At 39.2% G+C, this 15,299-nt stretch overlaps 1 protein-coding gene across 3 annotated transcripts in view; it reads left to right on the top strand.

The window, feature by feature from the left end:
* Window positions 1-14,335, top strand: part of IPO8 (importin 8) — a 46,415-nt gene extending 32,080 nt beyond the window's left edge. The window contains exons 22-26 of one of the 3 annotated variants that reach the window (XM_069003064.1): window positions 4,566-4,771; window positions 6,176-6,409; window positions 7,077-7,193; window positions 7,291-7,351; window positions 7,886-7,975. In XM_069003064.1, coding sequence (XP_068859165.1) covers window positions 4,566-4,771; window positions 6,176-6,409; window positions 7,077-7,193; window positions 7,291-7,313 — 580 coding nt within the window. In that variant the 3' untranslated portion in view covers window positions 7,314-7,351; window positions 7,886-7,975. Of the gene's footprint in view, window positions 1-4,565; window positions 4,826-6,175; window positions 6,410-7,076; window positions 7,194-7,290; window positions 7,352-7,885 lie in introns of those variants that run through there. The other 2 variants (XM_069003063.1, XM_069003065.1) reach the window with 2 other exon arrangements.
* The last annotated feature ends 964 nt before the right edge of the window (window positions 14,336-15,299 follow it).

The following is a 15,299-nucleotide window of genomic DNA, read 5'->3' as shown; positions in this document are numbered from 1 at the left end:
TCTGTAATATTGCTTAAATCTAAAAGTCACTCTTCCTTCTGTGCTGTCTCCTCACTTTGTGGCTTGCAGGTGTAGGGTAGGGCTTTTGCTGTAGTACTGCTGGTGAGGCACTGTGATGTGCTGTAAGGGACTTGCTCCTTTTCCTTCAGGAGAGCACTGCTTCTAGAAGACCATTTGTTTTCTTAAGAGTATTAAAGGAGCCCCATATTCAGAGGCCTAACTGAAAAGGAAAAGACAGAAATGCAAAAAAAATCTGGCATTCTTGAAACCCTTTCTTGGGTCCACACCTGCTGAGTTCATGTCTTCATCAGAGAACAATGGGCACCCTTATTTGTACAGTCCTTTTTCTCATCAGCTGCCATTTGCTGCTTTGGTTTACATTTAGATTAATTTCCATTAAGAGGCAGTTTTAGGCCCAAATTCAAATCATTTGGTTAACTCACAGATCCTGGATAAATTGGACAAGATCAAAGTAGATCCACCTCCAGATGTGAAGGACCAGGTGAATCTTGCTGTCATTTCTTGGTCAGCCATGCAGGAAATCTGGGACTTGGTAGTAACAGTGGCTGTTCAAGATGCTTTGTCCACATAAATCTCACACTCTTATGTGTGAACACCTTGTCCCTGGAAGTGTTCAAGGCCAGGCTGGATGGGGTTTTGAGCAACCTGGTCTAGTGGAAGGTGTCCCTGCCCATGGCAGACTGGTTGGAACTAGATGACCTTTAGGGTCCCTTCCAACTCAAACGATTCTATGATTCTATTTCTTTCTTCTGTTCCTGTGAAGTCTTAGTCCCCATAGATCCTGCTCTGCCAGCTGTAGGGTTATGCATGGCTGCACATGCTCAGGCTGGAGCCAATGGTGTTTGCCAGCAGAGTGCAGTACTTCTGGAGCAGCACATGTGAACACATGAGATGGAATCCATGGGAAAAACGGATGGGAAAAGCAGTTATGGTAAGATCAGTAGCTGTTCTTCCATGTTATTAAAACCATGGAAACTATTGAAAAAGTGTTACAAAGTTGGTATATTAAAAATTAGCCGGGCAAGGAGAACTCAGAACTCCTTGTAAGACTGTGCATAAATTCAGTATGTCATGGTGGATATCACATGTCTGTGGTTTTGTGCTCATAGTGCCCATATGCCACAGGAGATTGTATTTATTTCTAAATGTTTTCTACAATAACTTCACACTCAAGCCTTTTGCAGAAACATTTGTTCCTTACCTCTTTCTACCTTTTTCCTAACAGCTGAGGTTTGGGTGAAGCTTCTGCATGACTGATGCTTATTCTCATACTAAAAATTCTTCTGTGGTAACTAGGGTGAAAGGAAAATCTAACTTGCTTCAAAAAACCCCTCAGTAAGTGATTTTGGGTTTTTTGAAGCTGCATAGGGTTATATATTTGATAGCAGTTTAAATAGTTAAAAATCCTAGGTTTCTCAGAGTTCTATATAAAAATCCCAGTCTTATGTTGGTTCCAACTTTGCAGCTAGAAGGAAATGGCTAATTATTTGCAGTTTGTCCAGGAACTGGATTGATGTAATAGAAAGAAACTTGATTCTCGCATAAAGGAGCACAGCAAACCAGTAAAAAGAGCAGCTTAGCAATTTTTCTCTGAAATACTTTCAGCTTGGTTTAAAATCCAAAGATTTTAAAATCCTTTGTGCTGTATTAGAAGAAAGTGGCTTAGCAAGAAGAGGTCCTGCAGGTTCTGAAGACCACACACAGCTTGTTAAAAATAGACTTGGCTTGGAGTCGTGCATTGCAGTGCTGTGTGTTGTGTGTTTAACACTCCAGGCTTGATAAACCATTGAGGAATAAGCAGAGTCCCTGATTGTTAGGGAGGGCTATTGTGTGCTTCTGAGCAAATAAGTACAGATCTCAAAGCACAAATTACTAAGGAGAATCATATCCAGGCTCCCTTGAGCAGATGGAAGGATGCTGAAATAATGAGCCTTTTGATAGCAACGGAATGGTCCTGAAGCCATTCTTTGCTATTATGAAAATATATAAAACTCTATTTGGCTTGTTCAGTCCTGTGGGTCCTTAATACAACTGGGGCATAGTAGAATACTGAACTTCAGGAAGGGCAGATCCTTTTCCTGTGATTTGTCTCTACTGGCAGGTGAAAGAAAAGGCTCTTTCTGGCTCAGGTTCACTAAAGATGGCTCAATGCCTCAATTTCTGCTGTCCTGCAGGGCCTTCTAATAACATGCATATTCTGAAGACATGTTCATTCTTGCAACTTCTCTGTTTAGCAGCTTTAAAGTGGAGCATGACAAATATGCTGCGGGTTTTGGTCATTTGGGCTGCTTCCCAATTCCCTTTCAAACATCAGGGCTTCATTCTTGTACTTTGATTTGCTGTCCCAAAAAGATAATTTAACATGAAGCTAAGCCATTAATTACTAAGATTTTTTTACCTTTTACTGTTGCATTTTGCAATTGGCATTGTGCAATGGCAGCTTTTTCAAATGTATGATAAAAAATAGTGCAAAGAGTCATTAGCTGCTCTGTGCAGGTGGCTGCTTCTTTGTACATTTGGGTGATTGAAGAAATTTCATGGCTTCCCAGTGTCAAGATGCAGGATTGAAATCTTGTGCATCGATTACAGAGCTTTGGTCACACTTGGATGACAGTGCTGGCAAAAAGAGGAAGTAGAGATTTTTCCTTTTGCTCTTGCACTAAGGACAACTCTCCAAGTAACAGCTATGCTTCATTTATAGGTAGCAGTATCTTTAGCTTGGCTTTTGGTCTGCAAAATGTCAGCATGAAAGCAAATGGTTTGTTTTCAACATGCAGGAGTTAAGTCATTTCAGCTAAGAGGAGTGAGGGATTTATGTTGGGGTTTTTTTTTATGAAAGCAGACTCTGTTTCTCTATCTCAGTCTCCCTGGCTGGTTTGTGTGCCCTCTTCTGTGTCCCATTCCACATGTAAAGAAAGGATTATGGTTACAGGACATTCTTCACCTGCTTGCACTTTGGTGCATTTTTCAACACATGTAATGAAGCAGCCAAACCCAGTGTGACAAAGTGTGTCATTTGATATGCTGCTTGACTTTGTTTTTCTTGGAAGGTCTGCTGTGATCATAATGTTCTGCGTGGTCATATATAATTTATTTTTGTTGTCAACTACTCTTTGAGAATGAATCACTTCAGTAAATCCTCACAGGACTAACAGTGTGGGAGGTGTCATAAAATCCCTCTAGATCTCTAACCTTGTTTAAACACAAGTAAAGTTTAGAAAGCTGCAATACAGGATCACTTGTGTTACTTAAAGGATATAATAGTTATATAGTTATATAGGAACTTTGGTTATGAAATGCTAAGCACCTTAAAATTATATTTCTGTAGCAGTTTTTGAAATGGTGGATTGAGCTGTTAGTTTTATTGCAGTCTGTGGTGCCCATCTTATTTCATCTCTCTCAACTTGTATTCTCTTCATTCCAAAGTAAAACTGATTCAGTAATGGAAGCATACCAAGAGTTTAGAGGATGGCCACTTTCTGCCAGCTCTGGAGGTTTGCTTGGTTTCTCTAGGTCTTGCTGGCACTACTTGTCCTGCAGAAGGCTTGCACAGAAGCCGTCAGCATAAAAATTGAATAGTTCAAACAAAAAAAGCTCCTCTCCAGCCCATAATGGCTGAATACTGTATTGTTAGCCCCAGGTTGAATACTTCTGATGTTTCCAGTAAAGGAGAACCAAAAGAGTATCTGCAGAGGCAGTTAGAGATTTTTTCTGTCTTGTTTGCAGAAACTTCTCTTTCTGGAAGTGAAAATCAATTCTTGTGTTTAAGAGCATAGGTTCTTTCCCAGTTTCCTGACTATGGTCACATAAAAATCTTTCCGCTACTAATTTAATGAATTTCTTTCCCTTCAGTTATCTGTAATTTGTTTTACTGGAGGTCTACTCATTTGCAAGTTCCCACTTTGAGTATACTGCCAGTTATTCTTGATAAGGTGGAACTATTTCCCTGCTTTCTCTGGAGTTAGCAATGTGTCTCAAGTTAACATTAGAAATTGTATATTGAAATATGTATAAGACAGCCATTCTGATGGACTTCTAATAATTTAATTTCAGCTGTCCCTGGGGCATTCCATAAATACACCCTGCGATTCAATGCATTCCTGCTTATCATTGCTCTTCACTAATAGTTTTTGCTAATTTCCATCCCTGAAACAGTACTGCTATCAAAGCCAAGGCAAATTAATTTTCCATCCTATTTAATAATGATAATGTATGTCAAATGATTTATTAAAGACAAGATATTCTACATAATTATTAAACAGGATTTATTTAGCATTACAAATTTTGCATTTGGTAATCAGAAAAAGTTGCTTCAGGAATTTGACCAGTGCTTGAAAGATGTTTAATTGTTATTGGATGAGTACTTTCCAGTGGGAAACTTGCATTCAGAAGAAAATAGTTTGTGTAGGATCTTTGAACATAGACTTTGAACATAGCGTCTGAGACGTTGTCTTCTGCCATGTCAAGCACCAGGACGTTAATGTTCTCTACACATCCTTGCAGTGAAAATCTGTTTTTTGTCTAACAATTGTGTCTTGTTTCAGACTCCATGACAGAAAGATGTGTATAATAGGACTGAGCATCCTAATGGAATTGCAGAACCGACCACCTGCAGTGGATGCTGTGGCTGCCCAGATTGTTCCATCAATCCTCCTCCTCTTCTTGGGCTTAAAACAAGTTTGCGCCTCACGAGAGCTCACAGAACATGAGGATCATGCTAAAGATGAAAAACACTTTGCAGAAGATAATGGTAAAATCTCCCCTTTTCACATTGTGGATTTTGTCTGGAATTAATTTAAAGGGGGTAAGAAATTGCAGTTCATTTTTAAGACTCATTAGTCTGCTGAAATAACTCGGCTTACTGGGTGCTTGAAATACCATCTTAGGAGTTGATTTTTCCTCCCAAAGTGTAATCAAAATGTTTCAAGGTGTAACAGCTAACATTTTGTGAAAGGGTCTATTGGTTTAAGAGTAACTTGCAGGTCCACTCTTCTGGGTTGTAAATATTCTTCTCACATAGGCAGCAGGAATTTGCCAGGACTCCACTAGGTACATTCTTACTTCCTAGAAAGAAGCTGTTCCTACTACCCAACTGTTTGAAAGATCTTTTTCAGTCAATTTTTGAAGGAGATCCTGGCAGGTCTTCTTTGTCCAAATGGAATGTTGTTTGCAAAGTGGGGTTTGAGACAGCTGAGGTTCCTTGAGCACACAGGCCTCTCTAACCTCTGTGTCTGCCAGAAGAGAAAAAACATCAAAGAATGCCTTACAGAGGGAATCATGGGGAGGGAATTATGCACAGCATTGCAGGCAAATCTGTTTGACAAGGAGTTGGAGATAGATGTTTTGAGGTGTGAAAATTAATTGGATGTAAGCAGATTATGTAGTCCACTTGAATTTCACACAATTGTTCTGTAATGGAATTACAGAATTCTTCTCAATACATAGGAATACAGTATGGAAACAGCACAAATTTTCAAATCTCTGTCCTGTGATTCAGTCCCTGCTTGCTGCATCTATAGTCATCTTTATTCTTTCTAAACTGTTAACACATGAAGAGCTGCAGGTTTGGAACTGAAGGGTTTTTTTTTTTTAATCTTGATTATAATTCAGAAATACTTAAGTAAGAAAGAGCAGTATTTAGAATTGCATGTTGTAGTTGCATTTAATTCAGGGGGTCGTAGTTTCATAAGCAGAATGGAAGGTAACACCAACTTAACATGTTGGTTTAAGTTGTTCAAATAAGGGAGCACTGAAGAGTAGAAGGCAGACAGTTGGTGTACAGATGGATTTCTCATGGTTTTATGTACATTTGTGAATTCCACACAAGTCTCTGTTTGTAATTTAAAAAGCAGAGTGATGCACCACTTCATGGAAGACATTTCCTTTAAATTTTTGGACCCTATAATTGCACAATGACTGCATAAATGATGGCAGTTTCACATTCCTCAGGTCTGCGTAGAAACAAAAGTTTAACTGATCTTGAATGTAGGAAATGTTTTAAAAGCTTCATTTTTCCAAGGCTTCAAAGATTTTGGGGAAAGCGTGTCCCCTTTCCAGCCAAATCCTAAATTTACTAATTGTTTTTAATTCATAAGTCATTGTTTTCTTGCAGTTTTTAAACTTTGTTTTGCGAAACATGTCAATGCTTTTGCAGAAGAGATACCGAGCGATGAGGATGAGACAAATGAAGTGAGCCAGGCAATGCAAGAGAACCATGGTGGAGGAGGAGGTGGCAGTGCTGGAGGTGGAGAGGAAGAGGATGATGATGATGATGATGACGACTGGGATGAAGATGCATTGGAAGAGACTGCTCTTGAAGGGTTCAGCACACCTCTTGACCTTGAAAATGGTGTTGATGAATACCAGTTTTTTACACAAGCACTTCTAAGTATGTGTTTGCTGGTTGGCAGAATGATATAACATAGTGAAATTGGAGATGTTTATGGTCATCACTGGGAAAAACCCTTTTCTTTGTTACAAGTAATAGTTTAGATTACTGAAACTGGTAAATGTGATCTTGCTTTCTAATGTTAGTCCTAAGGTTTTTTGGCTTACAAGTGCTGCAAATAACAAATGGTAGCAAATACAGCCAGAGAATTCTCTTTACGTTCTCCCTCAGAATTTTTCAATCACAGCCTAAATAAGTGGGGCTTGGTCACTAGAGGGACTCCTATATAGAGAAATATTTGTCACCTTCTAGATGTTAATGCAGAAATTATTTTCTCCCTTTCCTGTTTGACTAATCCTGTTGCTTTTAGTTTTCATATGAGTTTTAAATGAGGAGATCCAATTCACATTGTTCATGAATAGTGGCCACACAGTTCACTTTCTGTTTCAGAAAGCAGAGGATGCACTTAAGTTCCCCAAAATGATTGCCTCTGTTAACAGAGTGGGAATTCTGTGCGAAGAAAACCGACAGGAATACTGATCATGTTTTGCAGTGCAGATTCTGTTTTAAAAAACCAACCAGAATATCCATATGTTTCATTTTGTTATTCTGAAATGAACTTGTGTGTAAACTGATGATCACTTTTCCTCCACTGCCGCTCTGACAGCGGTGCAGAGCCGGGACGCAGCCTGGTACCATTCCCTGACGGCGCCGTTGAGTGAGGATCAGAAGAAACAGCTGCAGGAGATTTACACATTAGCAGAGCACCGGAGAACTGCTGCAGGTGAGTCACTTCCCTGGGCCCCTTCCAGCTGTTGCAGAGATGTTGGAAATGCTTCTAATCTGTAACAACCACCTCTGTGCTAATTGACGTTTTCTAGGAAGCGTGAGCAGGATATCATGATTACATTATTCCTTGCCTGGAAGTGTGTGTTATTCAGAGTAAGTTTACTGTTGTTTCTAATTAATTGCCTTCTCATTGACTTGTGCTGCTGTTAGAACAGGGTATGAACTAGTTTTACACAATCTGACATTTGAAATGAAAAACAAATTAAGGCAATATCTACCTGTCAGCCAGGTATTTGATGAGGATTACTATCAATTATTATGTGTTTCACAGCTTTGTAACTTTTTAACCGCTTACATTGCCTTTGCAGTCAGTGTGAGATTTTAGGTGTATAGAAAACTTGCATCATGGAAAAAAAATTCAGATTTAGTCAAAAAGAATGCAGAACAGCGTAGCATAGACTAATTCTGTTAAGGATCAATTTTTCAACTCTGTTGCAGAAGTGTGCACATTTATGCCTTTAGAGAAAATCTGATTGTAATTTATTTCTGTCATTGCATTTAGGGAATGAAATTTTGACTCAGGTGGGGGTTTTTTCCATAACTTTGCATTCTTAGCTGAGCTGTATTGTCTCTGACAAAGGTGTTCTCTAGAGGCTATTTTTCATATCCTTTTTCTTTGAATTCTAGAGACTAAGACAGTAGAACAACAAAGTGGCTACACATTTGACAACAAAGGACTGATCACAGCATTTAACTTTGCTGGAAGTACTCCTGGTGGCAACTGAAGGATTGGCTACAAATGGGAAGGGTCTCATCATTACATTTTCTTGAAATCATCGTGACTTCTGAGTGATAGGGGAGGGTAATTTAATGCTGCTGAAGGTTTTCTGGAAAATAGCAGTGTGCTTCCCCCACCAGAATGTTCTTTCTAACCAGCTACTGTAATGTACAAATTCTTGTGGTGTTTTTATAATTTGATGGACTGAAAGGAGACGTTCGTCCTCAAGGAACCTGAATGACTGGGAGGGACCAGGCTGCATCTAATTGAGTTGCACTTCTCAGGTTTTTGCTGTGCAGAATTGATAGATTCATATGGATAACAGTGCCTTCTGTTGTACATGGATTGCCTGAACAAATGGATTTTGGAGTGCATTATAATTTTTTAAGTGTAAGGACATTTCTTGATACACTGTAAGCCTTGGTTCCATGTTTTCCAATCACCTGCTTTTTACTGCTCGGTTTAATTGTTTGTTGGTTGCATACAAATTGCTGGATTCAAAATATTATCACACCTTCCCTATTTGGTGCAGACCAAATCTGTAGAAGAAGGTGTCTGTTGGAGTTGCAAAGCATACAAAGGGTCTTAACAAAATGGCAGATTTTCCCTTGATGCAGTAGTCTTAACTTATTTCTCTTAGTCATGAATTCAACTCACTTGAGTTACAATGGCTTGCCTGGCAGGTGGCTACCCTAAATCTACATCAATATTAGCTCCTGCCTGGACAAGTGGTGTGGCCCTCTCACATTAGATGTTCTACATGACAACTTATTTCTTCTATTATTGATGACTATTGGATTATACATGGGATAATCTCTTCTGGTTTTATTCATTCATTACCATTCCAGTGGTAGTACTGAATAATGTGGTACAAAATACTTGCAATATTTTATTTATTTTGATAGAACGAACAGCTTCAAACTTACTTCTTACTGTTACACTCTGTGATTATATTTCTGGTCTGCATTGCAGTTGGTTATTCTTGCTCCATGCTGAAATTTATTTATCTGACAGATTTTTTTCCTAAATTTTGGAGACTGGTTCCACCAGTGGAGGTTTAGACTAGATATTAGGAAAAATTTCCTCATGGGAGCGGTGGTCACACATTGTGACAGGTTGCCCAGAGAAGTGGGAAGAATCAACATCCCTGGAAGTGTTTAAACAACATGTGGACATGGCACTTAGGGACAGGGTTTAGAAGTGAACACTGGGTTAACAGTTGTACTTGATGATCTTAGAGGTCTTTTCCAACCTAAAGAGTTCTATAGAACAAGGTGTTTGTGGGTAAGTTCATTTAGAGAGGAAGTGATAGCAGTACTAATTTGAATAGGTGCCCCTCCTTTAGGTCTATTGGGATGGCAGTGGTGTAGCAAAAAGCAGTAGGGGTGCTTTAGAATGTGAACTTTGGATTGGAGATAAAATGTTTAGACCAGATTTTGTCTCTATGTGTTAATTTCTTTATGATTTAAAAATATTTACCAAGCCATTTTAAACACATACTGATAATCTATTTCTTTACAGCAGGGTCCCAAATAAAAAGTCAAAGCCTTTTCCATACACCATCAAATTTTCCATAACTACAGTAAATTACAGACTGCTGGCCCTGTGCAGTGCTGAAGCTTTCATTTGTCATTCTGGTTGAGTCTGATAAATCTGAAGCACTCTCTGCTTTGGCTTGTGGAAAAAGCCAGAGGATCTCAGCATGTTCTTTTGGGAATTTTCCTAGCCTGGCAGCTGTGGGGCAGAAGGTTCCCTACGCTTTCCTGTTTCCTGCACCTTTGTGTCAGACTCTATGGCTGTTCTGTGCTGCTGCTTCCTTTTTCTTTTTTTTGCCCTCCTCTCCCCAGCAGCTGCAGAATAAAGTTGGCCTGGTTCATGAAGGTTTTTTACTGATGCTACTTAGTCAATAGCAGCAGTGAAAATGTCTTGCTTTTAGGCCTGTTCCACATGCAGAAAACTGTGAGAATTCCAGGGTCTGTATTTCCAAAAGGGAACAATCTGCTGACCTGCATTGGACAGGCTCTTTAAGGTAAAGCAGCAAGAGGGCCAGGATATCCTTTATTTTGAATGTCAGGTTATGAAAATTACAGGTCACTTTTGCTAATTTAGGCCTTGGGGTGTATTGACTGAGACACTAAGTAGGAAAGCATTACATCCAGTTTTTTGGGGAGTTTATTGGAAACCACAGAAGTTTTGAAATCATTCACCAATATAAGGAATGGTTTCTGGAAGTTAAGGGCATTGATGACTTCTCTCCTACCTGTCTATTGCAGTTAGGTATTAGGCAGGTAAACAGTTTAAGCCCTTTATTATTTTATTAAAAGAAACAAAATTGTCAAGTTGGGTTTCTATCAAAGCCCATTTGCCTTCTCTACATTGGCCTGCAGAGTAGAAGATGGATTTATTTTTCTTCTGCTAATGAGGTTGCTTGCACAGTCACTCGCTATTATTTAGGAGTTGATGTGTTCAAGGTAAAATCTGCTTTTGCATAGCATTGTCTTGGTGTCACTCAGCTGAACTATGGCTGCTCCCTAGTTCTGCTTCTTGTATACTTTTCAAATCAACTGCCAAGAAAATTTCAGCCAGATGTTTTGTACAAGAGTTTAATCAGCAGCGTGGAGTCGGGAATCTTTGTTGTCTATTTTGCAGTGGGGTCAGAGATGTCTGAGGGAATGGCATGCAAAAAGGTTAAATGCCTTTCCCTTCCCAGAAGATTCATGAGCAAATGTTTCTCCTGGCAAAAGCAAATGTTAATTATTTTATTCCTTTTTTTTGAAAAGGGTTTTCATCCAAATTGATTTATTGGGCTCTAGCCTCCACTTTAACATGTGGTTCTCTTTTAACATGATAAATACCCATTTGTACATGATCATAAATAGGTAATGGATTTTAGGTGTTTCTTTCTGAGCTGTGTCCAGCTTTGTACTACATTAAAGGGAGAGTAACACAAATATGCATTTACTGTCTCGCTTTGAAGCCAAGGTAATAATGAAATATCAGATACCAGCACTGCCAACCAAGCACGATGTATTTGCCATTGGAAGGACAGAGAATCGTGAATATATTGCAAAATAAAACAAAGGCTGATAACTGGTGACTTATGTTGCCCCGAGCCCATATTCCCAAAGTGTAAAGATGATCCATATGGGCACCACAGTGGCTTTGCATACAAAATTTATGTTATGGGGGTTATAATCATAGCAACTGTGAACTTACATAAGCTGCTTTTCCAGATAAAATTAACTGATCCTGGGCATTGAACTGCATATGCTGTTTTGTCACTTGTGAAAGGAAAATAAGAATTGCCACATGTTTTGGCTGCCTCTTTTTGCTCTCTCTAGTTAAGCATTGAAGTACATGGCTTTCATTACAAAGCAGAATCTTTAATCACAATGGCCAGCTCCAGGAAGAGTGCAGAATATCAAGCTGAGGAGAAGGTTAAAAAACCCCAAACCTCAACAATCACTCAAAACCTACATGTGCACAGTCTGACTGAAATAAATCTGCTTTGGGAGTATAAGTCAAAATATGTAAAGAATGCTACACAAAATGATATTGTGAGATTCTTTGCTTTAGGGAAAAAGGGTGCCCGTGGGGTGTCAGGGAGCCATGAAATGCTCTGCTTTTAGGATATGCCCTTTGCCTGTGAAGTCCTGGGAGTTTGTGGCTCTAGATTCCATCGTACATTGTAGAGGAGAGATGGTAGGACAGTAGAGGATTTTTTTTTCTTATTACAAAGCCACAATCTATCTTGAGACTTTAGTGAGCCAAAGGAATTGTAGACAACATGAATGATTAACTGTCCTGTTTCCAGAATACTTTTCTGTCTTTTCCTTCCTTCCTTTTCTTCTTTTGTCAGCCACAGTGTTACTGGATATTTCAGGGAGTTTTCAAAATACCTGAAAAGGTAAACCTTAAACAATTTTTATAAAATCTCTTTTTCTTGAAGCAATGCAATTTATCAGCTGCATTTCTCTGTGTAGAACAGTCTCTCATTGGACATACACAGATGATACAGAACTTCAAAAGCCCCTCACTTGTGCCTGTGGCTTGATGAGCTTCTTTGTGATTTACTCCTTAATACAGGCACTTTGAAATCCCCATACCTTGTACTGAAATTTGCCCAAAGGATAGGCAAAAATGCACTATGTAATGAAGTACCCAGTCCTCATTTTGAGGTATGCCCCAGTCAGTCTGTTGTTAATATTTGGCAGTCTGGTGGTCAGTTCCTCAAGGATCTCTGATTGAGGACATTCTTCAAGTCCAAGAGACTGTCTCTGCAGGTGGACAGAGAATCAGTTTTCCCTCACTGCAGGAAAGTATACAGCAGGCATGAACTTCTTGATCTTAGGAGTGAAAATACCATTCTTTTCTCTGGGATATCAGATTTTACCCCAGCTGGGTGTGATACAGTAGAGATGCATATTCCTATTGTTTTTAAGGAAGCCAGACACTATTCCAGATACCAGAAAGTCTCAGCATAAAACCATATCGTAAAGAGGATATATGAACAGGTCAAGCTACTTGGTGCTTTGCACACCTCTTCCACTGCTACTACTTTTGTAAAACCAATCTGGGAAAACCAGTGTAAAATGAAAGAAAATTAAAGCAGTGCTTGGGCACTAGACAGGCAGAAACTTTCCTGGCCTGTGAATCTTAATTCCTATACTCACCGCAAGTACACTCAGATATTCCTCATATATGATATGCATCATCGGTATGGATGTCAGTACCGTGACTGACAGCCGTTAATGAGAGGTGAAGACTTAATGGGATTTTTCTCTGGCAGAAATCAGATGCATCCCTTTAAAGAGTCCGTAAACTGCTTGTCCTGGCTGATATGCAATCACCAACATGAGATGCTCAGTGGGATTAGAATCTTTCTTAAAGATTATCAGCATATCTCCTAAAGGGCTACTGAAAGTGCTCTGTGTCTGGGGAGCTGGCAGATGAACTGCTCTTGGGCTAGAAGAGTTTTGGGGAACACCAGAGAGAATCTGCAGGCATACGTAGCTGTGATAAATTGGGAAAGGATCCATCTAAATTGAGGTGATGCACTTGATATGATTGAGATCTGCAGCATTCCCAGTGTTGCCCACATCTTCTAGAGAAGCATCCAAGAAGTTTGTCCCATGCCTTCCTTTGGGAAGAGAATGTGCTTGGACAGCCCCAGATTTGGTGCGATGCTTTGAACTTGAGATCAGAAAACGATTTTGAGTACAAGTTGTTCATAACAGAAAAATGAGGTGGAAGTGGTATATAATGCTAGAATTCTCTTTGTAGGCTATATAGAGATTCACAATTTAAGTGCTTGGCTGTGTTCATGGTGGAATAGGAGGTGAACTTTCAGATACATGCATTTCTCCAATGTGAATACAACAGTGTCAGCTGCAGGATTCACCTGAGAGTGTGTTGGTCAGGGGCTGCCTGCTGGACCATCTGGATTATGTTACATGAAATGCAAAAACTGTGAAACTACTTGATAGTTAAAGCTGTTGAGTAACAAAAATTTTCTTGAAATGAGATTTTAATATTATTCTCAGGTATGTTTTAATTTTCATGTTTCGTGCCCTTATACAAAAAGCAAAATTACTGCATAACTTCGAGGCCTGTTCATTTTTCACGGAACTGTTTACCACTGAGGGTGTTGATCCGAGAATTGTTCCTCATTTTTGGGTATTTTCAATGTGTTTGTTAGTGAAGTTGCACATACCCATCTTTCACCACTTTTCATGCACAGAGATCTTGGAAATGAACTTAACAAAAGGAAGAACAGTGCTTTGAAAAGAGAAGACTATGCATGGTTATTTTTAGAAACCAGAAGAACTATGGCCTCTGAAGAAAATACGAAACAATAAATACTTACACAAAAGTGCATGAGGTAAAGAAATTAATGTAAGACAATATAAGCAAGACACGTTCTTTGATCACAGCTGTAATGTTTATTTTTTATTTTTCATTGCCAAACAATGTGTGACACTTGCTTTTGATTGCATGTGCTGTTGGAATAACGCCTAACTTAAATCACATGAAATGTTTTGGGGGCTCAAAAAGAGACCAAAGAGACCATGCACATTTCTTTTGATATTAAAAGCAAAGAGATGAGCCCATGACTGCTGTGACTGGAGGGAGCCTGCTATGTGCTACATTAGCAGATTGAATTGCAGGATCATCACCTTTGTAAAAAGCCTGAAATACTAAACTGTGGGTTGGCTTTGAGGGCAAGAATTGACAAATGCAAAGCATGCATTGATGTCAAGAAGAACCTCTTCCTAGCTTAAAGAATTCTGTACAGTGTTCTCTTAAGCTGTGCTGAATTTGCTTTAAAAACAGTAATAAATCTTATTGCTTAGGTCGAATGTTACATCTGTTGTGCATTTATATGGGAAGAATAATATTTCTTAAAAAAATGTAACATGCCACCTACCAAGGAGCCAAATCTCATTTTATAGCTTCTTTTCATACAGCCATAAAACTTTTTTGCAAGAACACCCGAGAATTAATTTTAAACAAATGTGTGTGTTATCCAGAGTTAATGTATGCATTTGTGTAGCAGTGTGTTTGTTAATCCCTGACTCATGAAAGCAACTGTTCACTTACACACGCTGGCTGTGAAAGAACATAACTGATGTTTGAGGCAGAACACCCAAACACAATTCTCAACATATCAAACTAGTGACGATAGTCGTCTGCACCAAAGCTTGGGCCAGTCTTCTGTGCATGGAATTCATAAAGAAGATACTTTTACCAGGCCTCCACAGGACAAGAAATGAATCCAGCTGGAACTGCAAGCCTGGTGTTTGTATCAGTGGAGTATTTCTCTGATGGTGAGTTGCTGAAGTAGCCTGTTTGCTAAATTGCATCGATTGATAATGCTTGCCCTTTACTGTATGGGTCATTTCTGCGTATCCTCCACAGTGTCTCTCCAAAAGCAGTGGTTAGTGGTCCACATTTTTTAACTAGGGAGGCTGAATTAGTGTAGTTTGCCCAAAGCCATAGCAATGTGTTGCACCTGGCTTGAGAAATTAAAATTTTGGCTCTGTATAAGTGCCTGGGAGTTTTGCTATTGGCTCTAATGGAGCTAGGATTTTACCCATGCAATTTGCTAGGTCCTGGTGTTTGGATCATTGCTAATACCTTCCACAGAAGCTCTGCCAGAACATACTTAATTTATGAAATTCATCAACAGCAAGTTCCACTCTTGAACTGCAATTCTAATCTGTCTAGCAGTGACATTGTTTAATTGTATTTTGTGTGGGTTGCTTGGTATGACAAGCTCTTCTGGAGAAAAAATGTTTCTCAGCGAGATGATGAATGACATCC

The sequence above is a fragment of the Aphelocoma coerulescens genome, chromosome 1A (genome assembly GCF_041296385.1).
Source record: "Aphelocoma coerulescens isolate FSJ_1873_10779 chromosome 1A, UR_Acoe_1.0, whole genome shotgun sequence".
NCBI lineage: Eukaryota > Metazoa > Chordata > Aves > Passeriformes > Corvidae > Aphelocoma > Aphelocoma coerulescens.
This window is presented reverse-complemented; position numbering and strand designations above follow the sequence as displayed.